Source organism: Nannobrachium achirus (assembly GCF_963921795.1).
Source record: "Nannobrachium achirus genome assembly, chromosome: 20".
In the NCBI taxonomy this organism is placed as follows: Eukaryota; Metazoa; Chordata; class Actinopteri; order Myctophiformes; family Myctophidae; genus Nannobrachium; species Nannobrachium achirus.
Window position 1 is genome coordinate 29,473,214 of NC_137827.1, and position 27,329 is coordinate 29,500,542.

General features: G+C 46.6%; 1 protein-coding gene across 1 annotated transcript in view; it reads left to right on the top strand.

Moving 5' to 3' along the window:
- meis2a (Meis homeobox 2a) overlaps nucleotides 1-27,329 on the top strand; it is a 132,919-nt gene that overhangs the window by 54,606 nt on the left and 50,984 nt on the right. The window contains exon 8 of the mRNA XM_080750064.1: nucleotides 5,209-5,354. Within this exon, the coding sequence (XP_080606190.1) occupies nucleotides 5,209-5,354 (146 nt within the window). The remainder of the gene's footprint in view (nucleotides 1-5,208; nucleotides 5,355-27,329) is intronic.

Sequence of the window (27,329 nt, forward strand, 5' to 3'; positions counted from 1 at the left end):
ACTGGTGTCTGTTTGTGTGTGTGTGTGTGTGTGTGTGTGTGTGGGGGGGGGGGGGGGGGTTATAAGTCACAGCTCGACCAGTGCTGTTGTTATTGAAGTTCAGAAGCAAACTGGGGGAGTTAAGAGTGAGCCTGTCTTCCGTCTGGGTCGCATTTCGCAGGAAGCCCCTCATGGTCAGGGAAGGGCTACAGGCGGACCCCACGTTTATTGTTTTAAGCTTTCCTGAACAAGGATTCGTACTTAGCCTGGGATTTATGGCATTTGCCGCTAATGAATGCCCATTCTACAATTACAACACCCCCTATTCCATGCCCCCCCCCAATCCCATATGTCCTTCAGAGGGGCTGTTGCTTCTTTTACTTCACGCAGGGAGCGCAACGTCTGCACTTCTCTGTTTTCCTCTTTCGTGTGGCTCCGCACTAATGATGTGGAAGGAAAACACAGCACACAGACAGACAGAAAAGAAAGGGAGAGAGGGAGAGGGGAGAGAGAGAGAGAGAGAGAGAGAGAAAGAGAAAAACAAGGGGAGGGGCGGTGGAGAGAGTAGTTAGAAGTAGGGATGGGACGATAGGTGATATTATCGTTTATCGTGATAATCGTATCGTGGAGATTTGATTTATCGTGATATCGTCCTCCGTCATGCACTGGGATCAATTCACCCTTTATTTGCCGAGCTGCATATCCGGTACCACTTAAGCCCTCTATAATTCTAAAAGGTACTTATAATATACGTACTTGATACAGTCTTTTTTCCACTCTCTATCAGATGTCTTTGCCGAAAAAATAGCCGATCTACAAGACATTTTCATATCGTCCCATCCCTGGTTAGAAGTGGAGGCCTCTGCTGTCCTTGTATTCTTCATTGTCTCCACCAGCCGAAGGCATGGGGGAGAGTATGTTTTCCCCTTCGTCCGTCCGTCCGTGCGTCCGTCCGTCCGTGCGTCCGTCCGTGCGTCCTCGCAGTTTGTGTGCAGCTAATCTCAGTCGCCGTTGGACCGGTCGCTGCCAAAGTGAGCACACACATTCCCTGGATGCCGATCTAGAACCTCTGCCCTAAATTTTTCAAATGGACCTTTTCTAGCGCCACCTAGTGGCCGATGTTTGTAAAACACATTTCTGTGCACTACTCTTACAGATTTTGTCCAAAAATCCTACAAATCGGTAGGCAGTATCTCGACAGTCATGCGATCGACACAGATCTGTCCGATTTTGCATATTCCATTCTGATTGGCTAAGATTGGATTCCAAAGTTTGTAGGATTGAGCTGTTTTGAACAAAATGCCTCAAATCCCAAACGCAAAGTGCAATTATCATGAAATCGCGCACACACGTTCCCACTAGGCCGAGGAAGAAATGCCACTTGATTTTTTTTAAATCAGCCTCATGGTGGCGCTATAACAGGGCGATTTGAGGTTTTACCTATAACTTCACCGATCAGTTTCAAACTTTGTAAGCGCACTCCCTAAAGGCTAAGGATAAACATTTGCCCTGCATTTTTCACATCAGCCTTCTATAGCGCCACCTTTGGGCCGACTTATGTCAAACACGTTTTTGGATGTTACTCCTTGAGATTTTATCCAAAAATCACGCAAATTGTTACACAGTATCTCTATAGTCATGTGATCAAGTTCGATCCGTCTGATATTTCATATTCCATCCTGATTGGCTAATATTAGCTTCCAAAGTTTGCAGGATTGCTCTGTTTTTGAACAAAATGCCTCAAATCATTAATGCAGCTTGCGATTACCGTGAAATTTGCCACACATATTCCCACTAGGTCAAGGAACAAATGCTACCTTTTTCACATTGGCCTGTTATAGCGCCACCAGCAGGTAGACTTTAGCAAAACACATTTTTGGAACACTCAAATCATGCATGCAGCGTCCGATTGCCATGAAAGATCTAATGTGAAGAACATATGCCACCCTTTTTACATTGGCCTATTATACAGTAGCACCACCAGGACGCACGGCCTGGTGGAGACCTGTGCTCGGAAGAGCACTGCTTCTAGTTTATTTTGCATTTGATTACACCGCCAGTCGGATCCTTTTTCTTTTCCCCGTTTTTCTTTTTTTTTTTTTTTTTTAATGTTATTAGTTCAAATATTTATGTGAGATTAGGGGCTGGTATAGGTGCTCGTGATTGATGTCTCCCCAAAAACAGGAAGACACGCGAGTCAGAATTTTGAGGATGTCGGGGTCCTTTCTCCTGTCTCTCTGTGTAGGAGTTTTTCAGATACATAATTTAGATGCCCTGAAGGAAGGCTTTCAAGGCATTTGTGCCCGGGGGGCAAGAAAAAATAACTATGACTGTTAAAAGTAAATCATTTTTGCTAATGCACAATTAATGCCAGCATAGAGGAGAGGAGAGGAGAGAGAGAGAGAGAGAGAGAGAGAGAGAGGGGAGGACAAAGGGTGAGGGATGAGGATGGAAACTTTAGTTTAAAGAAAAAGAGGCTGCCTCGTTTCGCGCATGTGTTTCCCCCCCGAAAATCAAACGCTGACGGACATTAATGCAGACGAAGCCGGCGCTGCCCTGTCATGCTAATCTCGTCGCAGAAGGGGGAGGGGTTGGCTGAGAGGGGAGGGGAGGGGAGGGGACGGGAGTTTGGGGGGGATATTTTTAAGTGCATCGGATTGCAACAATGATCATCCCCAACTCACTTTTACTCCCTACTTCAATAAACACACTGTAAAAAATCCTCAGTGTTAATCACAAATGTAAACATAATATTTGGCTATATTTGTACTACATTTTCAAATGTATGAATAAACACAGACGATTTTCGGTGTACTTTTCAAACGCATGACCCCGATTCCAACTTCAGTGGTGTGCACGCGTGCGTGAGTGTGTGCGCGCGTGTGTGTGTGTGTGTGTGTATGCATGACTGTGTCGTGAATATTATGCTACACGTCCCCTTTGGCTGTGTTCAAAAAAAGAAAGGCTGAAAAAAACGAGCACATTACATTATGTCAACCATGCAAATTTAATTGAATTAATGACATGAGTCCAACCCAATACTGTACTTGAAGCCTCTTTGTCCTTCCTGCCTCCCTGCCTTCCCCGTGTCTCCCTCCTCCTCCCCAGTGGTTGAAAAAGTACTCCATTTCTTTACTTGAAAATAGCCGATCTACAAGCTCACAACGCGTCGCATTGCGACGCGTTGTGAGCTTGTAGATCTGCTATTTTCAAATTGCCAAGGTACAGTGGTTTATGTATGTTTTATAATATCATAATGTATATCTACAAAGTAGTAACTAAAGTTTTCAAATAGATGTAGTGGAGTAAAAGTACAACATTTGCATCTGAGATGTAGTGGAGTAGAAGTAAAGCTATTGGAAATTGGAAATACTCAACTGAAGTACAAATACCTAAAAAGTGTACTTAAAGTACAGCACTTAAAGGCCCGCTGACACGCCCCGAAATTATAATAGTATCATACAGTAGGTCTGAAAACGGTCTGAAATAGTCTGAAACTCATGTCACTGTGTAATCTGCCCCTCGCCCCCCCAACAACAACAGCTGACCAGTACAGTAAGTTGTCTAAGTACAGTCAATTAATTTGAATTCTTATAACTAGACCTTACCCGTTCGAAGATATGTGCTCCAAAATATGTGCAGGGTGTGGGTTATGGGGAAAGTAACTGGAGCGTGCGTGAGAATATGTGGGAGCATCATAATGTAAGGAGGAGCAGCCCATGGAGGAGTGTATATTTATGATGGATACAAATAATATAACAGCAAAATTAGGTGAATAGAAGTATGGGGATGTATGCATGCACTTGCTAGTTTTTCCATACCCGTTGGAAGATGAGACACACATCACCCGGTGCATGCATTACCCATGCATGCAGAGAGAGAGAGAGAGAGAGAGAGAGAGAGAGAGAGAGAGAGAGAGAGAGAGAGAGAGAGAGAGAGAGAGAGAGAGAAAACGTGTGTCTCTTCACTGCAACATTCCTAACTGTGAGAGAGGTGTGTGTGGGGCTATGGGATCCCATGGCCTGGAGGAACAGACCGTAACCCTGACAACAGGCTGTAGAGTTCAACAGAAGTGTTGTAGAAAACGCTAATAAATAGCTTGAATTTGGGAAAAATGAAAATCGGGCTCCGTCACCGTGTGTATAATGCTAATGGTCAATGCCATGTGAAAGTTTGGATCAATCGCTGAAGCGAGTGAATAGATAAATGCATTGTGACCTCTGACTGACTGACTCCTCTAATTATATGATAGATTGCGCATTCCCACAATGACATCATAAAACTATGAACTCATATTTTAAGATGACCTTTTAAAGTGACAGTACCCCTTTAGGTGACAGTACCCCTTTAAGTGTACTTAGTTACTTTACACCACTGCTCCTCCCCTGCTCTCTCCTCCTACTGTAAAAGTGGAATGAGGAACCAAGTGTTTCAGCGTCCAACCATAACATTACAGTCATTAACCCCCATTCCCCTCTGCCGTGCTCTGGGGTATAGAACAACTGGGCTAGGCCTCTGTGTAAACCCCTCACCCTCTGTACGGGCCTTTGTCTAAGGCCCTCTAAATCCCCCTACCTCCATAAACTTCACCACAATACCTTGGCTCTGCTCTATCAGAGAGTATACTCTAGTGCCTGATCACTTTCAGCGTGGTGCTTTTGAGTTCTAGTTCATGGTTGCCTTATCGTGTTTTGATTTTACTTTTTACGCTATGGCCAAGCCACCTAGACCAGTGGTTCTCAAAGTGGATTTCATGGACTCTTTAGGTTCCTTTATGGGGGTCTAAATTGTCTAAATTGCCCCTTACAAGTCTGTAACTTTGATACAGACTGTATCAAAGTTAAGGGGAGACCTTCAAATTTCAAGTTTTGAGAACCACTGACCTAGACCAAGCCAAGCCACCTAGAACAGTGTATGTATGTAACTATGTATGTATGAACATATGTATGTATGTATGTTTGTCTGGCCCTACAATAGTAGACCAATCAAATCTCATTCCGTTAAGTGCACAACGTGCACATACGCCTCTCGGTGCGAGGCGTTGTGTGCTTGTAGATCGGCTGTTTTCACTAGTTTAGTTTTCATTTTTTAAATGATAAATACAAAACAAACGCTTTTGGACATACGCGGTTTCCACCCGACAGCGACGATATACACATGCGGTGTGTTGTGAGTCTTTGACGCGTGACTCTGGCTGGTTATTTGACCCCGGGTTTGCCTTCTGTCCAGGAGATGGCTTAGACAACAGCGTGGCATCGCCTGGCACGGGGGACGACGACGACCCGGACAAAGACAAGAAGAGGCAGAAAAAGCGCGGCATCTTCCCCAAGGTGGCCACCAACATCATGAGGGCGTGGCTATTCCAGCATCTCACGGTAAGCGCCGCAACTTTTACACTATACAGTACACATACTGTATGGAGCGTCATAGGATAAGACTAAGAAACTCTCTACATGGCTCCAGTCCACCCTAAATATTAAAAAGGAAACATACTGATAGACACACATGTACGCGCACACACAAACAACACACACACGCAGGGGCGTCACAAGGGGACTGAGTTACTAGGGCCCAAGGTGGATGGGCCTTGATTATTTGATACTTTAGCTATTGAAAAATAGCAAATATACAAGCTCACAGCGCGGCACCGAGTGCCGCGCTGCGAGCGTGTAGATCTGCTACTTTTGAAAAGTCGTGAAAATGTGTGCAAATCTTTCAATATATGTACTTTTTAAGCCAACATTTGTAACGCAAACTTTGCTTCTGGGGGGTCCCTGGAACTAAATATTTTGAGATGGGGGTCCGTGGCCAAATACATATCATTTTGGGTGTCCTTCACATGAAAATATTTGAGCACCACTGACATAGAAACATAGGTTTTTCAAAAAAACCTTAGAAGGATTTGAAATATTCAGACTCCCCACAAATGTTCACGATTTTTCAAAAATAGCAGATCTACAACGAGTGCCGCGCTGCGAGCTTGTACATCTGCTATTTTGCAATAGTTAAAGCACAAAATGTGAGTGAATCCTTGTACCCAGAATTTGGTGTGACACCCCTGCACACACACACACACACACACACACACACGCACACGCACACCTGTCAAATAGTCATCAGCGAGTGGGGTGAGTGATGGCCGTGCTGTGATGCTCACCTGTCAACCACCTGTCAGAGGGACACAGTGACCAGGGTCAAGCTAATCAGCGCAGACAGTTTACTCTGCTCAAGCACAGCTCTGGGAAAAGAGGCTGCGTCTGTCAAACACTCTATGACATCCAGCATCAATATGAGTTGCACTGTTTATTTGGCCTGGAGAGGAATGTTTTTGTGACGTAAGGGTGGTGTAAGGGTGATGTTTATTGAGGGATGATTATGTGCGAGTGAATGTTTGTGTGGGCTTGCGTGCAGGTTTGAGTTCAAGGCAAGGTTCTCCTTGGTGTCTCTGACACATGGCAGATAAAGAAAAAAGCTATTTATTTGTGTGGCATATACTGACATAGCTTGTGTCTATCCTTAAGTTGTAGAATCGCGGTCAAACACATGTTGCCCGGGCGCACGTGGCTTTCTGTGTTTCTGCCTGTCAATGATCATTTTCAAGATTTTCATATGGATTTGACTTCACAAGCCTCCGCCTCATGTTCGAAGGCTGAGAGCGTGTGCGTGCTAAGATTCTTTCCTCTCCTTCGCCGAGAGGAGGTTGTTTGTTTGCCAAACAGCTCAGCTCAGACAACATCTGACAATGGCTCAGTCACTTCACTAAGCACGGTGACGCTACAATGTCTGTGATGAAATATTCAAAAGGCCACATGAATTCAAACAAGGAATCAGTCTGCTCGCTATGTGTGTGAACATGTGTGTGTGTACGTGTGTGTATACATGCACCCATATCTGTCTTACAAAGCAGCGGGGGATGGGAGACATGTACCCTCCACCCTCTCTAATGTCAGGACATTATCAGAACATTGGGCTGTATTGATTTTGCCGGGCAGGTCAGGTTTCAGGAGGAGGTGGCCTGGCCAGGACACACAAGCTGCTGTCTGAGCACGTGGCCGGGCCGGTCCCAGGGAAGGAGGGACAGTGGTGTGAAGTAACTAAGTACATTTACTTAAGTACTGTACTTAAGTCCAATTTTGAGTTATTTGTAATTTACTTGAGTATTTCCAATTTCCAATACTTTCTACTCCACAACATCTCGGATCCAAATAGTGTACTTTTACCCCACTACAATTATTTGAAAACTTGAATTACTAGCCACAGTACTTTGCAGATATAAGTGATTATATTATAAAACATACATTAAACCACTTTAGCCCCATTTCACACATAGGCTATTTGAAAATAGCGGATCTACAAGCTCACAACGCGTTCACAAGAGCTTTTAGATCAGCTATTTTTAAACATTCAAAGTGTATTTAGAATTCTGGACTTTTACTTGTAACAAGAGTATTTCTATATTGAATTATTGATACTTTTACTTAAGTAAAACATTTGAGTATTTTCTTTCCACCACTGAATAGGGAAGACACAGGGGGTAGAAGAGGTGGAGAGGTAGAGGTAGAGAGAGAACAAAAAGAGAGAGAGAGTGTATTTGTATATGTTGGAGGGCAAAGTCTAGAGCTCTAAGCCTGATTTATACTTATAGTTGTGCGCTGCTTCCGCACAACCAAAAAGAATAGACGTAGAAGCTCACAACACGTTGTAGTGTGACACATAGTGAGCTTGTATATTGGCTATTTTCGACGAGCGACACAATGCACAACCAAGTATAAATCAGGCTTTAGCCTTGGGGATGATCCACTTTCTTAAGCGGGTCAGGTGCCCCAAGTGCGTGCCCCCCACTCCATCGCAGTGGCTGCTCCCTGGCCCAAAGCAAAGCCCCCCTGTACCCTGATTACCTAACCCAAAAGCCCAAGTAATGAGTGGCCAGCAAATACGGCCTAATTGCGAGGGCTGTAAATCCATTACATATTGGTCAGGATAATCAGGAGTGCTTTAATCACTTTTATCTATTCAGAAGCAGTGAAGCTGCAACAGCAAAGCCCTGAGCCTTTGCAGGCCTTAGCAGCTCCACTGCGCTGGGCCACACGCTTATTATCCTCATCATTATCAAAATGACTTCACAGCTGTTCACAGCTCCATCTCTCCCTGGCTGGAGATTTCTCTCACTCTCTCTCTCTCTTTCTCAATCTCTTGCCAAACCCTGCAAAACAGGCCTTCGTTCAGAGGTGGAGGGAGGGAGTCTTAGAGAAAAACACACACAAAAAAAAAAACCTTGGCTCCCCTTTTTTCTCTCTTCTTTTTCAAAGAAAGATTTTTTTTTCTAGTTCTTTTTTTTTCTCTGCCCTGAGCTTGGATTAGACTGTGTGGTTTACGTGTAAAGAGGAGAAAAATAATGGGCAAGGAAAGGAAACGGATGCCTCCTTCAAGTGACCCGACGTGGTCTACTGGTTGTACACCTACTAGTACTGGTGTAGGAAAACACGTCAACACACTTCTATCTATGTTCATAGGAGCCTCTTGCTTCGCTGGCTGATCATTAGGCATCTTTCCTGGTGACTCGAGGAATTCCTGTCCCTCACCCAACCCCTCGCACGGCTCCAGCTCTCTGCTGCTCCAAAGTGAAAGAGCGATGACGCACACGGGGAGCTTTTGGAAGTGTTTTTGTTTTAACGTTCAATAGAAAGGCTCGAAAAGGGAGAAATGTGTTTGTGTGTGTGTGTGTGTGTGTGTGTGTGTGTGTGTGTGTGTGTGTGTGTGTGTGGTGGGGGGGGGGGGCACTGGGGAGATTTTAAATGGCGTTGGTTAATTCAGAACATTTTGAGCTCTTTATCACCTCTCCTGCTCGTAGATGTTCCCTCTAATCTTTGTCTCTTTTGTGAAGAGCCCTGGCCAGTCTTGTACAACTAATAATCCCGCCCTTCTAACCTGCCTTCGTTTCTCTACTGAGGAAGACGGCTAATTGAATTATCCCCCTTCAATTCCCCCCTTCTCTATCCAATACCCCCACCCATAGATGCACTCTCTTTCCCTCTCTCTCACTCTCTCCACACACACACACACACACACACACACACACACACACACACACACACACACACACACACACACACACACACACACACACACACACACACACACACACACACACACACACACACACACACACACACACACACACACACACACATTAGCCATTCTCCTTTATTTTAATTTGTTAAGCAAATGTATTTTCCATTGCTGGGTATGTTTGTGCGAAGGATGAATTCGCGGGGACTTTGGCCCCTGAATGGCCCTATAGTGGCATTCTAGCCTTGGTGCATTCATTAACTGAGGGGTGAGGAGTGAAAAGAGCGGCCTTGTATTTCTCTCAAACGGCGGGGGCCAGCATGGAGCTCCTCTTCCACGAACCACAGGGGTCTCTCTACATATGTTCTCAACATCCAGCCATTGTCACCTATTCTGAAAGGCTCAAAAGATGGGACCCCCTCACCCCACTTTCACACACAGAAAAACAACACAGGCCAACAGTAGCGATTGTTGGCTTTTGGATTCAGTATAACAAAATCGCGCAGCCCCCTCCCCCCGCCCCCCCCTTCCCTCCCGCCTCCCCTGGGCTCGCCCTGACCTCACACTCTCCTGGGAGAAATAGCAGGATGGCTTTCTTCATAACAATCACGTATGGAAAATAGCCTCATCTCAATTGGCACTTGCCCTCGGCCCGATGATCCCCCCGCGACCGAACCCTGCCCGCCAACTTTCTGTCATCCTGGAGGACCGCACTGTCCTGTGAACTAAGAGGAGATCACATAATATGTAATGAATACACATTAAATCTATGAAGGCACTGTGATAAAAGCCCGGGCTCCATTCATGTGGAGCCTATACCCACTTGCATCAGGGGAGCACACAGGAGTTTTTGCAACCTTAAATGCCCCAAAATGTAATTGGCAAACGGCTGGACGGATCAGCTGGCGTTGGCTGGCAGAACAGGGTCAGGGACCGTCTACCACCACCCACCCTCCTTCCATGCCCTCTGTCCCCGTCTATCCGCCCTTCTCTCTCTCCCCCTCTCTCTCTCAATCTGTTCTGTGACTCGGCCCTCCCTTTCCACGGGTTTCTGGATGTCTTCCAGTCACATTAGGGGAAGGGAAATCCCAGACTGTTGGTATAAGCTTTTCAATACTACAGGGAGATTATGTTATCAGAAAGGTAAACTTCTCTGTTAGGGGTAAAATGTTCTACTGCACTTCAGACGTGCAGGGAGTCATAGCACGGAGCGGAGGAGGAGAGGGACAGAGAGAGAGGAGAGAGGCACATGGAGAGATAGACGGAGCGTTAGATAAGCGTAGAAATTAGAGGGGTGCGCTGGCTGAAAAAGAGAGACAAGACGGACAAAGCGATGGTGTGAGCTTATTGTTGTTAAAAGGTGATGCCCTTTCATTTGGCAAAGACAAACTCAGAGATCTCTCAATTAGCCTTTTGGCGCCCCCCCCTGCTCTTCCTTCTCAGTCTCCCCCCGCGCTAGCCCTCGCTTGGCCCTGTAAAGACAAGGGTCGGCCCTGCAATGAAAACAGGAAGCACTCAGATACAAAGATACCACTCCATGGTCCTGGCCTTGTCTTTTGACTAGTGTAAACCCTCAAACACCTATGAAAATAAATAGGGGGACCTCAGGAGCAAGCCAGCTCCAATGAGAGTTTGTGCACGTGTGCGTGCGTGTGTGTGTGTGTGTGTGTGTGTGTGTGTGTGTGTGTGTGTGGGTGGGTGGGGAGGGGGTCAGTCAGATCAGTAAGTAGGTAGCACTCTCAGGCATCAAGCATCTCAGGTTCTGCGCTGGGCCACCCTTTTGGCCTGGGTGTTTGGGGAAATGCTGTTAAGCTGCTAATCCAGGTGTATTGCTCCCATGGGCTCGCTGAAAGGGAAGTGATATATCCCTCATCCATTTTGGAGGTCCTTGTTGGACCTTGTGGGCCCGAGCCTTATAACGGTTTCGCTCTTCTTTAGGGATGGGACGATACGCAATATTATCGTTTATCGTGATAAAAAAAAACGCTCGCGATAATCGTATCGTGGAGATTTGATTTATCGTGATATCATCCTCCGTCATGCACTGGGATCAATTCAGCTTTTATTTGCCGAGCTGCATATCTGGCATCACTTAAACCTCCTATAATTGGTAAAAGGTACTTATAATATACGTAGTTGATACAGTCTTTTTTCACTCTCTATCAAATGTCTTTGCCAAAAAATAGCCGATCTACAAGCACACAACGTGTCGCAATGTTCCACCCCAGGATCAGGATAATGGATTTTGATTATCGCGATAATATCGTAAATCGCGATTTATTTTGTCACGATAATTGTGATATGTCATTTTCATATCGTCCCATCCCTACTCTACTTTATACACAGGTATTAGGATAAGCACGCCTTCTCCGTTTATGTTGAAGAGCATAATTGACTGTTGACTGTGGCTTTTGACTATTTTAAGTTAAGCCATTTTGGTTGCCCAAACTGATGTATGCGTGTATGGAGTTACTCATGGGGAATGCGGACATCTCATTCAGCAGGGACAGGAATGCCAGTCAGTCGCCCATTGAAAATCATCACAAATAGGGCTAAATTGGTTGCACAAACGTCTCTGTCAATAGTAACACTTGGCAACGATGCAGAATGGATGCCGCGGCGGCCATATGAACCCCCGTTAATTCAGGGGTTAATGAGAGAAGAGACCACACGTCACACTTTGTGAGAATGCAAGTGCATTGTGTCACAAACATCATTAGTTTAGAATACGCTGGGGACAGTGGTTACCCCCCCCCCCCCATACACACACACACACACACACACACACACACTCACACCCAACACCCCCACATCCTCCGATCTCAGCCCAACATAGCATTAGTCTCCATGACAACAGGGTGTCATCGTCGGGTCGAGCCCTGCAATGAGAGCTGCTCCCTCGACCGCCCTTTTATAGAAACACATAAAAGAGCCCGGCCGGGGTCATTCACAAGACATGGGTGCCGGGCTAGGCCAAACCCTGGCAACGGATGTTTGTCCCGTACGATAAACAAGTGCACAAGTCCATCCCTGCAAAAGAGAGGGCATGTTGTTTGAGTAGACTAAACATATAGCCCTGTAGTATCCACCAGTTTTGTTTAAGCTCCTCCAGTCCTTCTAATCCACATGTGTTGTTCCCAGTACACAAGCAGCATTTAACTGCTGGAGACACACATCTGCAAACAGTTTTGAAATACACAACGTCTTCCTCCTTTTACACAACCGCTGAATGCTGTTTATTCCATATTTTGCCGCCCGCCGCCTACATTATTTTTCCGGTACACGTCGGATATGAGTGACTTTATTCTATTTTCTGACCACACTTTGTTTAGTTGGCTCCTCTTGCTCTGTGATAGAGTGTAATTACACTGTTAAGGTTCTTAGATTCGGGTTAACTCACACTCCTGTTGGTACAAAACTGCTCAGTTCAAAAAACGCAAAGGTTTTAATTTCAGGACGTTTTGCTGTATTGTGAAGAAAGAAGTCGGTGAGCCTCGCTGATGCCTCTGGTGACTAGGGTTCAGGGGCGTCACAAGGGGGGGGAAGTATGACTGAGTTACTAGGGCCCAAGGTGGAGGGGCCTGGATTTATTTTATACTTTAGCTATTGAAAAATAGCAGATATACAAGCTCACAGCGTGGCACCGAGTGCAGAGCTGCGAGCTTGTAGATCTGCTATTTTTGAAAAGTCATGAAAATGTGTGCAAATCTTTGAATACATTTAGTTTTTAAGCGAACATTTGTAACTTAAATTTAGCTTCTGGGGGGTCCCTGGAACGAAATATTTTGAGATGGGGGTCCATGGCCAAATACATATCATTTTGGGGGTCAAAAGTTTGAGCACCACTGACACTGACAGAACATTTTTAAATATTCGAAGACTTTTTTCACGATTTTTCTAAAATGGCAGATCTACAAGCCTGCAGCGCGGTTATATCTGCTATTTTTCAACAGTTAAAGCACAAAATAACTGAAGTGAATCCTTGTACCCATGCAGGGCCCAGAATTTGGTGCGACACCCCTGCGAGAGGGTTCTTCCTATAAGGTTGTTTTGTGAAGAGGTGGGCTGAGGAGAGGAGGGAGGAGTGTATAAGAGTGTGGAAAGGCAGAGAGAGAGGGGGTTCAGGGGTAAAAGCAGGGGGTTATAGGAGGAGTAAAGAGGGGAGGGGGGGGGCGGGGGCCGGGGGGGGGGGCTCCTAAGGGTCACAGAGGTGGAGGTCTGGAGGAGGCCCACACACTAATCTGTCATGTGCTCGTTTGCCTCGGAGCCCAGAAGTCAGCTCTCCAGTCACCCGTGGCAACCCAGGCGACAGTTCGGTTCACTGCCACTGCCCAAGTGTGCGTGTGTGTGTGTGTGTGTGTGTGTGTGTGTGTGTGTGTGTGTGTGTGTGTGTGTGTGTGTGTGTATAAAGAAAAATTCCGCACCTTCGTTCTTTCTTTTTTCTTTCTAGAGTACCTATTGCTTTGTGTGTGTGCATGCCGGTGTTTACAAAACAGAAGTTAGTGACAATACATTTTGAGAGCTGGTGATATTTAGCTTGGCTGTGAGTAAAGTCATGGTGGGGTGGGGGGGGGGGGGGGTTGGTGCTATGCTATTGTCTGATGCTGTGTTGTAGTGGTGGCTGCTCAGCGACCCTGGAAAACAGAGACACACACAAGTCACCTCTCAGTCTGCCATCTGTTCATCTGTTCCTCTCCCCAGCCTGGCAACCTCAGCTAGCAGGGCTGATGTCTGCTCCAGCAATGGATGGATCCATCCAGTGGTGGAAAGTAACTAAGTACTTTACATTTACTTAAGTGCAGTTTTGAGGTATTCCTGCTTTACTGGAGTATATTTACAATTTCCGATACTTTCACTTCTACTCCACTACATCTCGGAATTCAAATATTGTACTTTTACTCCACTACAATTATTATGAAAACTTTAGTTACTAGTTACTTTGCAGGTATAAATTAAACGAACCACTTTAGCCCTATGTTATAACTAGGCTGTTTGAAAATAGCCGGTCAACAAGCTCACGACGTTGTGAGCTTGTAGATCTGCCATTTTCAAACATTTTGTACTTTTACTTTTGGTAGCCTACTTTAAGTACATTTTGATGACAACACTTTCATATTTTTACTCAAGTACATTTGGAATTTACAGAATTTTACTTGTAAGGGTGCACACACACCAAAGTAACTATGTGAGTGGAATATGCATTCCGCCAATGCATTTCAGTGAGAGTGGAGCGGTTTCATGCCAGTAGAAGATTTCTGCTAAAAAACGCTCCATTCTCACTGAAACGCATTGGCGGAATGTGGATTCCACTCTCGGTATTTTGATGTGTGTGCACCCTAATCGAGTATTTCTATTTTGCAGTATTGATACTTTTACTTAAGTAAAATATGTGAGTACTTTTTCCACCACTGGGGAGAGGTGACAGAAACGGATGGAACAATGAAACATGCACAACCCAAAGAAGTGCTTAAGAAGTACCAGAGTTATGTTCTTTCACTCTAACCCCCATGGGCTTACACATAATCACCTTTTGCATTAACAACAATAGGGTTTTTTTTTCATTGATGAGGAGAATAGAAAAGAGAAAGGGGGGAAAAAAGAAACACAGGCTGAAAGTTTAGAAGGCAGGATCCAGTAACTCCCACTTCTCTCGCTGGGCTGTATAATTATACGACAAGCAACATCAACCTTTGGCGTCTCACATTAGAAACCCTTCTACAGTAATTCCCACTGGTGTTAGTGTATCGCTGCCCTGTGATTGACAAAGCCGTATTTACAGCGCTCCTTTTGGCATGGGCGCTAACTGTTCTAGCGGTTTAGCAAAGCATTAAGGACGTAATGGCCGTGAATCGTTTCATGCTCCGCCGTCAGACCTTTACACTTTACCCCCTAATCCAGATCAGTCATAGTTCCACTTCAAAGCCGGGCCAACCCTGTGTGGCATTCATTGACATATAAAGCATAGCCACATATTATGCCTGCACGCATGACAGTGTACAGTATCAGGGATGGGACGATACACGATATTATCGTGATAAAAAACACTCACGATAATCGTACCGTGGAGATTTAATTCATCGTGATATCGTCCTCTGTAGTGCACTGGGATCAATTCACCTTTTATTTGCAGAGCTGCATATCCGGTACCACTTAAACCCTCTATAATTGGTAAAAGGTACTTATAATATAATACTTGATAGTCTTTTTTTTCACTCTATCAAATGTCTTTGCCCAAAAATAGCCGATCTACAAGCTCACAACGCAACGCGTTGTGAGCTTGTAGATCAGCTATTTTTTGGCAAATGTTCTACCCCAGGACAATGGATTTTGATTATCGCGATAATATCGTAAATCGCGATTTCTTTCGTCACAATAATCGTGATATGACATTTTCATATAGTCCCATCCCTACAGTGTATATAATGTGTGTGCGTATGCACTGAAGAGAATAATTCTAAGGAAACTCATCAATCCTTTGAGCCGAGGCTTGTTGTTTCGAGTTATTTATTTCCACACGCTTTTTGTTTATCCCAGGGTATCAGCATTATGTATTATGGGAATGCAGGGATACCTGTTTTTATTAACCACCTCTCTCCTCCTCCCCCTCGGTGCTAGCTGGAACCCTCCCATCTCCCCTCCCTCCCCGTTCATTTCCATGCCTGCTGTTCGGCATCTCGACGCAGGGTTGTTTAATGAAGTAGCAGAAATGAGTGCTTTCGCTAAGGGGGCTGTTTACAACACGTTCACACCGCTCTGAGGTGATTAAGCCACGTGAAACTCCACGGCGCTTGCCAAAAAAAGCAAAAAAAAAAAAAAAAAAGCAACCAACCAACATGCTCTCCAATAAGACTACAACAACAAGAACAACATCAACTGAAAATGTAATATGCGTAACAAGGGAAGCGCCATTATCATTGTCGGGCAGAAACCTCGTATCTCCAAGTTTCAAATTTGTACATTTTTCGCAAAGTAAAGCACTGCTTCATCATACAAGGCCATCACACAAAATTAGTGAAAACAGCTGATCTACAAGCACACAACGCCTCGCGGTGCGAGGCGTTGTGTGCTTGTAGATCGGCTGTTTTCACTAGTTTAAATCATTTTAAAAACGATAAATACAAAACAAACGGTTTTGGACATACAGGGTTTCCACCCGACAACGACGATATTTAGAGGAACACAGGGAGTGAGAGCCGCCTCCTCATGGAGGATGCAGGAGCCCAGCGGGAGCCCGGCTGGCCCCCTTGTAGAGGTGACTGCACATGCCCTGACCGGAGCGGAAAGGCAAACAGAGAAGGGCAAGTCAGATTTATAAACTCACAACTGCACGTGGAGAGACTTTCGCACAGGGACACACACACACACACACACAGCTGTGGAGACTTCTTTAAGGTCCAATGCTCCAGTGAGAGCACGGCAGCCAGCCACCCTAACCACCCCCAACCCCCAACCCACCACTACTACTACTGCCGTAGTCATAACATCGATCCACTGGCCTGGACCAGGCTTTTGCTGACACTTTGGGAAATGGGGCTCTATGATGTCATCATGTGTGCCAAGGGAGTAGGTTGGCCCTGTCTAGGATACTGCACTCGCCCCCGGTGGAGAAAACAGGATTATTAAGATGGCAGCTGATTCCTCGCCATTCCCCCCCGTTTCTGCACTTTTGAGGTTATCTTACTCAAAACAAAATGTATTACAGGAGGGGGGATTTGGATTTCAGAGGTTCTGTGGTGTTTTCCTTAGACCACCCCCCTCCCACACACGCACGCATGCACACTCCCCCCAGGGGTGTCGCATCAAATTCTGGACCCTGGGTACAAGGATTCACAATTATTTTGTGCTTTAACTATTGAAAAATAGCAGATATACAAGCTTGTAGATCTGCTATTTTTGAAAAATCGTGAAAAGTCTTGCAAGTCTTTGAATAATGTTATGTTTCTATGTCAGTGGTGCTCAAACATTTTCATGTGAAGGACCCCCAAAATGATATGTATTTGGCCACGGACCCCCATCTCAAAATATTTAGTTCCAGTGACCCCCCAGAAGCAACATTTTAGTTACAAATGTTCGCTTAAACAGTACATATATTCAAAGATTTGCACACATTTTCACGACTTTTCAAAAAATAGCAGTGCTATTTTTCAATAGTTAAAGCATTCAATAATAAAAGCCCCTCCACCTTGGGCCCTAGTAACTCAGTCCCACTTTCCTCCCCATTGTGACGCCCCTGACTCCCCCTATGGGCTATGATGTAGCGGAGCAGTGGCTGCCGCATCCTGGTGACCATGGAGGCCAATGAGATTCCTCCGCTGCAGGCCTTCCAAGCTGCTCCAGTCCTGGTTTGATATTCATCTCACTCACACCCAGAGAGTGAAGGTGCAGGGGGAGAAGACAACAGCATAAAAGCATGGAAGCAGCAAACCAAGATAAAACAAGGAGAGGGGGAAGTAAAAGGGAAAAAGGTTGTGAGGGATCGAAGCGTGGAGCAGAAATCAAAAACGGGCCCCGTGCTTCAGCGTTTTGGTTTGTCATGGGACTCCTGACCGTACCAAAGCCCACTCTTTGCCATTTTGTTGTGTGATGATCCCCCCCCCTTTCCACCCCTCTCAAAACGTGTGCTTTTGTTTCACGCAGTGCTTAGTCCAGGGGCAAGGCAGTGGGATTCCTTCACAGCAGGGTCCTTATAACTGGGAGCTATGTCTCTTGTTCTCACTCCGCTCCCCTCGCTCTCGTCCTCTCCACTTGTTTTCATCAATATATTCTCTCATCTTCCCTTCCTGGGCATATGGACAGCTCTCTCTCTCTAGGAGCGCAGCAGTCCACATCAAAGAGTGAAGCTGAGCAGGTCAATTTGTTGTTGCATCCTTCCCCTGACTCAGTGGCCTCGGCGGACCCTCCGAGCCCTCACCCTCCATAATTTACCCACAATGCACTTCTATGGCCAGCGCCGCCTCACATGAATTGCACCGTGTGTTGTACTATCTGTGTCTGTTATTCATACAGGGTAGCAGACCCAGTAGCAACTTCAGAGCTCTGGATTTCTTTGGCCGCCGACATCTTCTAAGATCGTGTAGGGAGGTGCTACAGATGAGCGTCTCCGATAGAGAGCATATTAAAACTCGCTGATAAGAAATAGAAGAAAAAAAGGGGTAAGAAGAAGGGAACCGTAGACGAATAAGGGAAAATAAATCAAAAAGAAATAAATAAATAAGTCCAAATCTAAGCAGAGCAGGCCTTGGCTCCAGATGTGAATCTGTGTGAATATTGATCGAGGGGAAAGCCGGTCCCCCGTATATCCCCGGGGCTACAGCGACTCACACAAAAAAGCGCCTCTCTAAACCCCATAAACCAGCTTGTACAATTATTTAGATAAAGGGGAGCTGGCGCGACGCACTGCCGCGCACGCCTCCAAACCGTGAGCCTCCTCCTGGGCTCTCCTCCTCCTCTTACCGCTACTCCTTCGGCTCCTCCTCCTCCTTCCTCGAGCAGCGTGAAGATGGAGGAAAAAAAAGCCAGAAAAAAATAAATAAGAAGCAGGGGGCAAACCTGTAATTAGCCACACATTTCTGAATCCCTCTTAATGTTCATTATTGAAAACAGCGGCAATTACAAGTTCAAAGAGGTTTAGGGGACCCGCAGCCCGCATAATCAGTCGCAAATTAAGTGCCGCTCATTCGTCACAGTACAGCACGCGCGCTCATGTGTGCCAACGCGCAGAGCTACACACATCCACACACGCACACACACACACACACACACACACACACACACACACACACACACACACACACACACACACACACACACACACACACACACACACACACACACACACACACACACACACACACACACACACACACACACACACACACACACACACCGTCGTTGTCGGGCAGAAACCTTGTATCTCCAAGTTTCAAATGTGTACGTTCTTTCGCAGAGTAAAGCCCCGCTTCATCATACAAGGCCGTCGCACAAAAGTAGTGAAAACAGCCAATATACAAGCACACATGTGTGCTTGCAGATCGTCTGTTTTCACTAGTTTAAACCATTTTTTAAATGATAAATGCAAAACGAACGGTTTTGGACATACAAGGTTTTCACCCGACAACGACGAAGCGCACGCGCAAACATACACATGCAGTGTCAGGGGGGGGGGGGGGGGGTGAATCCTAAACCTGCAAAAAAAACTGGCATTAATTTCCATACAGGCACAAATCTCAGCCACCCCCAAGGCACCGGCTCGGGTCCTACGCTGTTGTTTTCACTAGACGACAGCAAACAGCGGCGACACCGTCACCTCGGCGCGGCTTTACATTACACTGTATCCTCTTATAGGTGTCCTGTTTGCACCTGTCTCCTGCTTGTCTCCTCTCTCCTCCTCCTCCTCCTCAGCCTTTTCACCCCTCTCTCTCTCCCTCTCTCTCTCTGTCCCAACCTCTCTCTATCTCTCCCCACCTGGCCGCGTCCCCCGCAACACGTGACAGTGTGCGTTTCATGTCTGTCCCCGGAGGTGTATCTCGGTTACCTCTGGGGCCGCGTCACAATGGCTAATCCTGTCTTCAGGTGGCTGTTTAGCACAGTGAGGAGAAGGGCTCGCCGAACCGGAGGTGAGCTCCTGTTACAGGACTCCCTGACCAGGGGTCATCTCACACACTGTCACAACACACACACACACACACTGTATATCTCTCTGTCTCTCTCTCTCTATATATATATATATACTGTATATAGTGTCTACAGTATACACACACACACACACACACACACGGACGCCCACATACAAACACACCCACACAAAACACACCTACAATGTATACACACCCACCCACCTATAATACGGAAACACGCACGCACGCACGCACGCACACGCACACACACACAAACACACACACACACACACACACACACACACACACACACACACACACACACACACACACACACACACACACACACACACACACACACACACACACACACACACACACACACACACACACACACACATCTTGCTTATCAATCCCAGGTGGTTCACCATTATCAGTACCCCCCCTCTCTCTTTCTATGTCGTTATCTCTCTACTGTACTACTCCTCTTCCCCTTTTTTCCTCTCTCTCCGCGCTGCTCCGCTCTCTCTGTCGTTTCCCAGATCAGTCAGTCTCTTGTTCGTATTAGGAGTTCTCTGATATGATCTCCGCGAGGAGGACTTGCTCTGGTGGCCATGCGTTGCCTTGTCCTTCCCGGCACCCACATTGTTAAAGCTGCTCTCAACGCGGGGACACAGTCAGGTCTCGGGTGGATTGAATGGAGCCCTATCATCTGTGCCTCTGCCCGGGCGTAGAGAGAGAGGGAGAGAAAGAGAGAGAGAGAGAGAGAGAGAGAGAGAGCAGGGACGTGCAGAGAATGTTAGAGAGGCAGGGGATGAATTTTTAAAAGGGCCTTTTGGTGAAAATAGCGAAAATAGACGACCTCCAAGCTCACAACGCGTCACGCTGCGACGTGTTGTGAGCTTGGAGGTCGGCGATTTTTGGTATTTGATACCACACTGAACTAAGAATAATCAAGGATTTCTACACAGAAGGGCCTTTTCCACCAGCAAAGAACCGGTTCTGGTTCTTTCTCCCGCATATGGGATGAACCAAATAACCGGAGTTGGTTCCGAACCCTAAAGGTTGGTTCCGAACGGGAACCACAAAATCCTTGGTTCCTCTGGTTCAATCATGGTTCAATCTGGTGGAAACGCAAGCCGGTTCCCAAGAACGAACCAAGGTTCCCAAGAAAGTTGAACGGGTACTGGTCCTGGAACCGGTTCTTTGCCGGTGGAAAAGGCGTAAGAGAGGGCAATTCTTTCAACATAAGGCGCTGCGTTCGAGTTCAGGAGAGTTTGGACGAGGCAATATTCTCTTGAACGCTGCCTTCAGGTATGGCACGGAAAGGGGGCATTTGTATTTCTTTCACCATAGTAAAAACTGCATTCATGCCATGGTCTGGAGAGGGCACTTTTTTACAGACGGATAAAAGGGCAGCGGCTCAAGCCCCCATTTGATGTCTATGTGTGCACGTGCCTGAGAGAGAGAGAGGGAGAGAGAGAGAGGGAGACTCATTTTTCACTGGGGGAACGACATCCATCTCTGCAGCCAGAGGCTGGCTGTTTCATTAAGTAGCCCATCCAGGCAGACAGATGTGTTTCGCCACACAGCCACGTTTGCCTATGCGAGAGAGCGTGTATGAACCCACAATCCTTTGGGGGAGATTAATAGGCTACTGGTCCCTTTCCATTGATTATCTCCACGCCATTTTTCCCCCTCCTCTCCTCGGCTGCATATTAAAAACTAATGAAGCCTAGGGAAGACGGGGAACGTGGCGTGACACTTCACGGATCATTTTAGGTTATTTGGACTCAAACCGAGAGGGATCTCTTTAAGGCACAGTTTGACTCTGGAATTAAGTAAATAAATGTGGAGGGCTCCAGTTGAAAAAGCGTGGTGAAGAAAATAAAGCAAGAGGAGAAAGGAGAAGACGTAAAAAAGAAAAAGAAAAGAAAAAGATGTGTGTTTAAGCAAAGATAACTCCTCTCCAACACATGGCGTGGAGGCATGGGCAGATGTTAGCAATTCCAGCGCATAGCATAGCATTCCTAGTGTTGGAACCATGTCCTAATTGCCATAATGGAGGTGGTAAGCGCTGACAGTAATGGAGTCGTGGGGAACCATCCCCAGCACACTGAATTAGGGGCCGCTCCTACAGATCCACTTCAAGATGTCCCATGTTGGTTTTAACAACAATATGGCCGACAGGCTTTTTTTGCCTTTTTGACTGTCCGGCAAACTCACCTCTGATCTTTTATCGCACCCCAACCAACGCCCCATCTTTCCTTCCATTCCCAAAGGAATGGCGATCAAACCCCCCCACCCATCCCCACCCGTCCCTATAGACTGCAACAGCATTTCGTCACTGTCGGGCAGAAACCTTGTATCTCCAAGTTTCAAATTTGTACATTTTTTCGCAAAGTAAAGCCCTGCTTCATCACACAAGGCTATCGCACAAAAGTAGTGAAAACAGCCGATCTACAAGCACACAACGCCTCGCGGTGCGAGGCGTTGAGCTCTTGTAGATCGGCTGTTTTCACCAGTTTAAATCATTTTAAAAATGATAAATACAAAACAAACGGTTTTGGACATGCAAGGTTTCCAACCGACCACGACGATTTATTTGTCTCTTTGCATTGACTTGAGTCACTGTCTTGCCCTTGTGTTTGAACTACGGCGCTTTGAGGGGGGGGGGGGTTCTGGGATGGATGGGTTTGGGTGTGTTTGGGGAGGGGGGGGGGGGGCTGAGCGGCGAATGAGCAGAGTTAAAAGCGTCCCTGTGATGGGCTCACCTCTGCACCGGGCCTGGTGAAAGGCGGCGGGGCGCTGTCGGGGAAAATGACTTCCTGAGACATTACCATCAATCAGCAGACAGGTCAGACCCCGCCATCCCGCCATCAGGACGGAGGAGAGGAGAGCAGAGAGAGGGGGATGGGGGGATGGAGGAATGGAGAGGAGAGGAGAGAGGAGAGAGGGGGATGGAGGGATGGCCGAGAGGGGATGAAAACAGAGAGGAAGCGCGCGCAGGTCCAGGGCTCGTTGGGGGAATAGACTATTAACAATCTCTCCTTCTACCCACTGTCTGTGACTGGTTTATGTCTCCCGCTCTCTCTCTCTCTCTCTCTCTCTCTCTCTCTCTCTTCCTCTGCCTATCTGTCTCTGTGGGTGTCTGTCGCCCATTTTTTTCCCCTTCTCTCTCTCTTTCTCTCTCTACTTCCTGGTCCGCCATGAAAGCGGCGGCCAGGCATTCGGGGACGGCCCCTGTTGGTCAGACTGCTCTTCTCAGCTCAATTGCATCATTAATTATTCCACAGGCAGAGGGCGAGTTGCAATGTAAAGACACACAGAGAGAGAGAGAGAGAGAGAGAGAGAGAGAGAGAGAGTCAGGAGAGAGAGTCAGGAAGAAAAAACAACAGCTGTCTTAAACCCCCAGTTGGCCTCTCTCTCTCTCTCTCTCTCTCTCTCTCTCTCTCTCTCTCTCTCTCTCTCTGCAAATGAGGGAGGTGAGGGGAGGGGCTAGGGTTACCTCAGTGAGCGGTTGTGTTACATTCCTGAGAAGGGAAGGGGTGGGGGTGGACGGGGTGGACGAGGTGGGGGGGTTCAACGAGTTGTTGAAAAGAACACAGACGCTTGTCAACAGCCTCCGAGCCGGGGAGCCATCATGCCTTGCGTTAGGCCCAGGGGTCAACGACCCTCCGTTGCACTCTGGGGGCGAGAGAGAGAAAGGTACGAGAGGATAGGAAGAGAGAAACTGTTTTTTAAAAAAAAGCCGCAACGCGCGATTTTGGAATAACTGCGTGCATGTTACTGCTTGTGGTGTCTGTGACAGAGGTCAGTCAAAAGCCTCTGAAATATCTCTCCATCGCTCTCTGTCCATCCATGTCTCTCCTTCCACACAGACCCTGTTTCAGTATATCAGACTAAAATGTATTTTGGCAGGCCTTGATGGCATCGTAATGACTGATTTTACACTTGGTTGTGTGATCTACAAGCTCACAGCTGCGACGCGCTGTGAGCTTGTAGATCGGCTATTTTCAGCACGCAACACCTGAGAGCAACCAAACATAAAATGACTTTTTAGTCTAGTTTTTATTTTGTTGACGAAATTGTCAATATATTTAGTCTTAGTTTTAGTCACCACAGCTTAGTTTTAGTTTAGTTTTTATTTAGTTTTCGTCTACAAACATTTTTCGTCACAGTTTTAGTCGACGAAATCAACACTGCCCTGTGAGCAGGCAACAAGCAGCAAGCAGCAGAGTCACTAGTTGTGGATTAACATAGCTTTCTCTAGAGCAATAATTAAGTAGAGTGACACGAGATAGAGAGAGAGAGAGAGTGTGTGTGTGTGCGTGTGCGAGCATGCGCCACGTGTGTGTGTGTGTGTGTGTGTGTGTGTGTGTGTGTGTGTGTGTGTGTGTGTGTGTGTGTGTGTGTGTGTGTGTGTGTGTGTGTGTGTGTGTGTGTGTGCGCGCGAGCATGTGTGCAAGAGAGACTGGAGTACTGGCAGTCAGGGCAAAATGGCCCATTAGATTTAAGGAGTAAAAGTTCATCAGCTTTATTAATGGGAAGGTATATAAATGAAGTATGAATTACCTGACTTTTATGGAGTGGCGAGGGTGAAACTGGAGTGTCTTATGATATAATGTTTTAGTGAGCTGTTCTGAGCGCTCCGATGAGCAGGCGGAGGAGAGGCTGCAGGAGAGAGAGAGAGAGGCAGTCAGAACCAGGGGTGTCAATTGGGTATGGCAGGGGTATGCAGCTGCCATACCCTGGGTCCAGGGGGGAAAATAAAAGTTACTTTTAAAATATAAATCTATGAATGTCTCTTTGTCTATCTGCGCTGGTTATTATGTTGTTAAATTACAGTAAAATAACTACAAATGCAAAATGTAACAAAATGGTCACTTTAACTATTCTCCACACTTCTCCCCATCTTGACAAAATGGTATATTCCCAGGTTCCGCAGGTCAGCTGCACAGGTGCAATGCATTATTGTTAATTGTGGCACGTTTACTAACATGCCAAGTTTAGCTGCACTTGAACAACCGTTCCAGGCTGCCATATCCAGCCCAAGAAACCGTTGAAACCTGTGTAGAAAATGGCCAAAATTCGTTTTTTTTTTGCATTTAGAGCATGTAGATCTGCTATTTTCACAATATAACCGTGTTACACAAAATTTAATGCCTCTTATCCATGAGGACTCCCATCTTTGCCATACCCTAGCTTTTGCTGAACTGGTGCCACTGAGAGAGAGAGAGAGAGAGAGAGAGAGAGAGAGAGAGAGAGAGAGAGAGAGAGAGAGAGAGAGAGAGAGAGAGAGAGAGAGGCAGTCAGAACTGAAGTGTGCAGGGGTCCCCTGAGTCCAGTGGCTGGAAGGTTGCCTGATTGTCGCTAACATGCGTAGCTGATCGGGTTAGCTGGGAGACGGGGACGTTCGTAGCTTCCAGGCTTATTTTTGCGTGTCATTAGTTAGCGGAAAAAAAATCGCCGACACGAGAAAAAAGAAAAGAAAAAGGTCAGCCACATTTTCCGAGTTCGCGGCACACCCACAGTGTGCATGCAAACACACGCAGAACGCACATGCACATACATGCGTTCACTCGCTGCACTCGTACGCGCACACACACTCGTATATATACAGTATTTGCACAAGCGCATGTCCATGCATGCACCTAACACACACTCACACACAGTCATGCATGCATGCATACATACACACATTCACTCAAATGTGTGTGCACACACATACACACACATACTCCCCTACCATCCTGTAATAAGTGGTAAGCTGATCTAGCTGATGGTCATCCTCCCATGGGGCCGCTGGGTGGCTGCCAACTTCCTGCCTGCTTTGTCAGTGGATAAAGCCCCTAACAAACGAGAGGGCTGTAGCCAGGCGGGCCAGCCAGGTCAAAGGTCACCTCGGCCCCAGGGCAGGATTGAGCCCAAGAGCACTACAAGGAGAGAGAGAGAGAGAGAGAGAGAGAGAGAGAGAGAGAGAGAGGATGAGGGAATGCACTTAAAGAGCAGCCGCTATTAGCAGGGCCTAAAAGCTGCTACACTGTAAAATCCTAACTCTTGAGTGCGTACAAATGTAACCAAATGGACGAGTAAGGATCCATTTGGTTACGTTTGTGCACTCGAGTCAGAAATGGATAAATTAACTCTGAGGATTTTACTGTGCGGCCTCTATACACTCCTCTCGTCTCTTCTCCGCTCCGTTCTTCTCTTCTCTCAGCGTCACTTCATAAAGACATTTTAACTCACTCCACATCAGCAGACACTCCCGTTGAAGAACGTGAAGAAAGCGCTAAGATCCTCAGGGCATTCGTCAGTCTGCACGTACAGCTGGCCGGCCCATGGGTGTTGAGCAACGACGGGAGACATCTCCTTGACTCATACAGCCCAGCCCTAGATGAAAGGAGCGCTTGGGAGGATGTGCTTTTTTTTTTTGCGCGCGCGGCAGAAATGGCATTGGGTAAAAGGGAACAGGCACACAACAGGTAGGGGACGGGGTGGTGACTGATTGGGGATGGGCTGGCTCTGTTCCACCGGAGTTTTCCTGAAGTCTACCTGTGTTCCGAGGTGAAGACACCTGTGGTGACTCATCGGCTAGTGTCTGTCTGTCACACGGGCTAAGAGCTTCTTTCATTTTTTGGAGAGAATGCGGTCAAGTGGGCGACAGAGCGAGAGAAAAGGAGAGAGAGAGAGGGGGCAGACAAACTCCTTCCTTCCACCCCAGCTGTCCGCTCATAGAGGGAAGGGAGAGAGAGAAAAAAAGCCTTGACATGGTTGACTTGAACACATTTAGTGTCATTAGCAAACAGGAAGTGTCCCCTGCAGCTGTTTCAGGGCGGGGGGACCCCCCCTCTCCACTGTAATGGACAAATGTTACCCTCTGTGTTTGCCTTTGATTTTTGACCTGAAAACAGAAAGTGACATTACAAATGTCCTATAATATCTTTTAAATTGTCTTGACATTCCATAGCTGGCCCGGGGCTTTCTTGTTTGTCCGCCGCTAAGTGCCTGCGTTTTTATTATTGCGTCCCGAGGCTGGCTGTTGGAATGTTAGTGGCCTTTCTCAAGAGAGAGAATCTGGAGTCTCTTGAAGAGAAGGAAAAGCTCTTTTCGCTTGCGTATCTGCATACTTATGCTCATTAAGTTAATACTAAATGAAAGGTAGAGCCGTCAAGAGGCTACTCACAGGAACTTGTTTGAAGAGGGAACAAATCTCTCTCTCTCTCTCTCTCTCTCTCTCTCTCTCTCTCTCTCTCTCTCTCTCTCTCTCTCTCTCTCTCTCTCTCTCTTCTCTCTCCTCTCTCTCCTCTCTCTCTCTCCTCTCTCTCTCTCTAAATTAACCTGTTCCTATTCCAGTTTGAAGATCAGCCACACTTAACTCAGGCTTGGGAAGTCAAACAAATATGCCAAAAGGAAACACAATAGTGAGGAGAGGATAAACTTAAAAGAGACCCTATATGCTAATGCTAAGTCCTTCTCCCAACAGTCTTTTGATCAACAGTCGGTTTGGAAGTGCTCTATAGTGCAGTGGTCTCTCAAACTTGGGGTCGGCGACCCCAAGGTGGGGTCCCCCAAATTATTTTGTGGGGTCCCCAGACGATTAGCTTAATGTCATTTCTCTTCTCACTCACAAGTGGTAAACAAACCAACACACAGTATACGTGT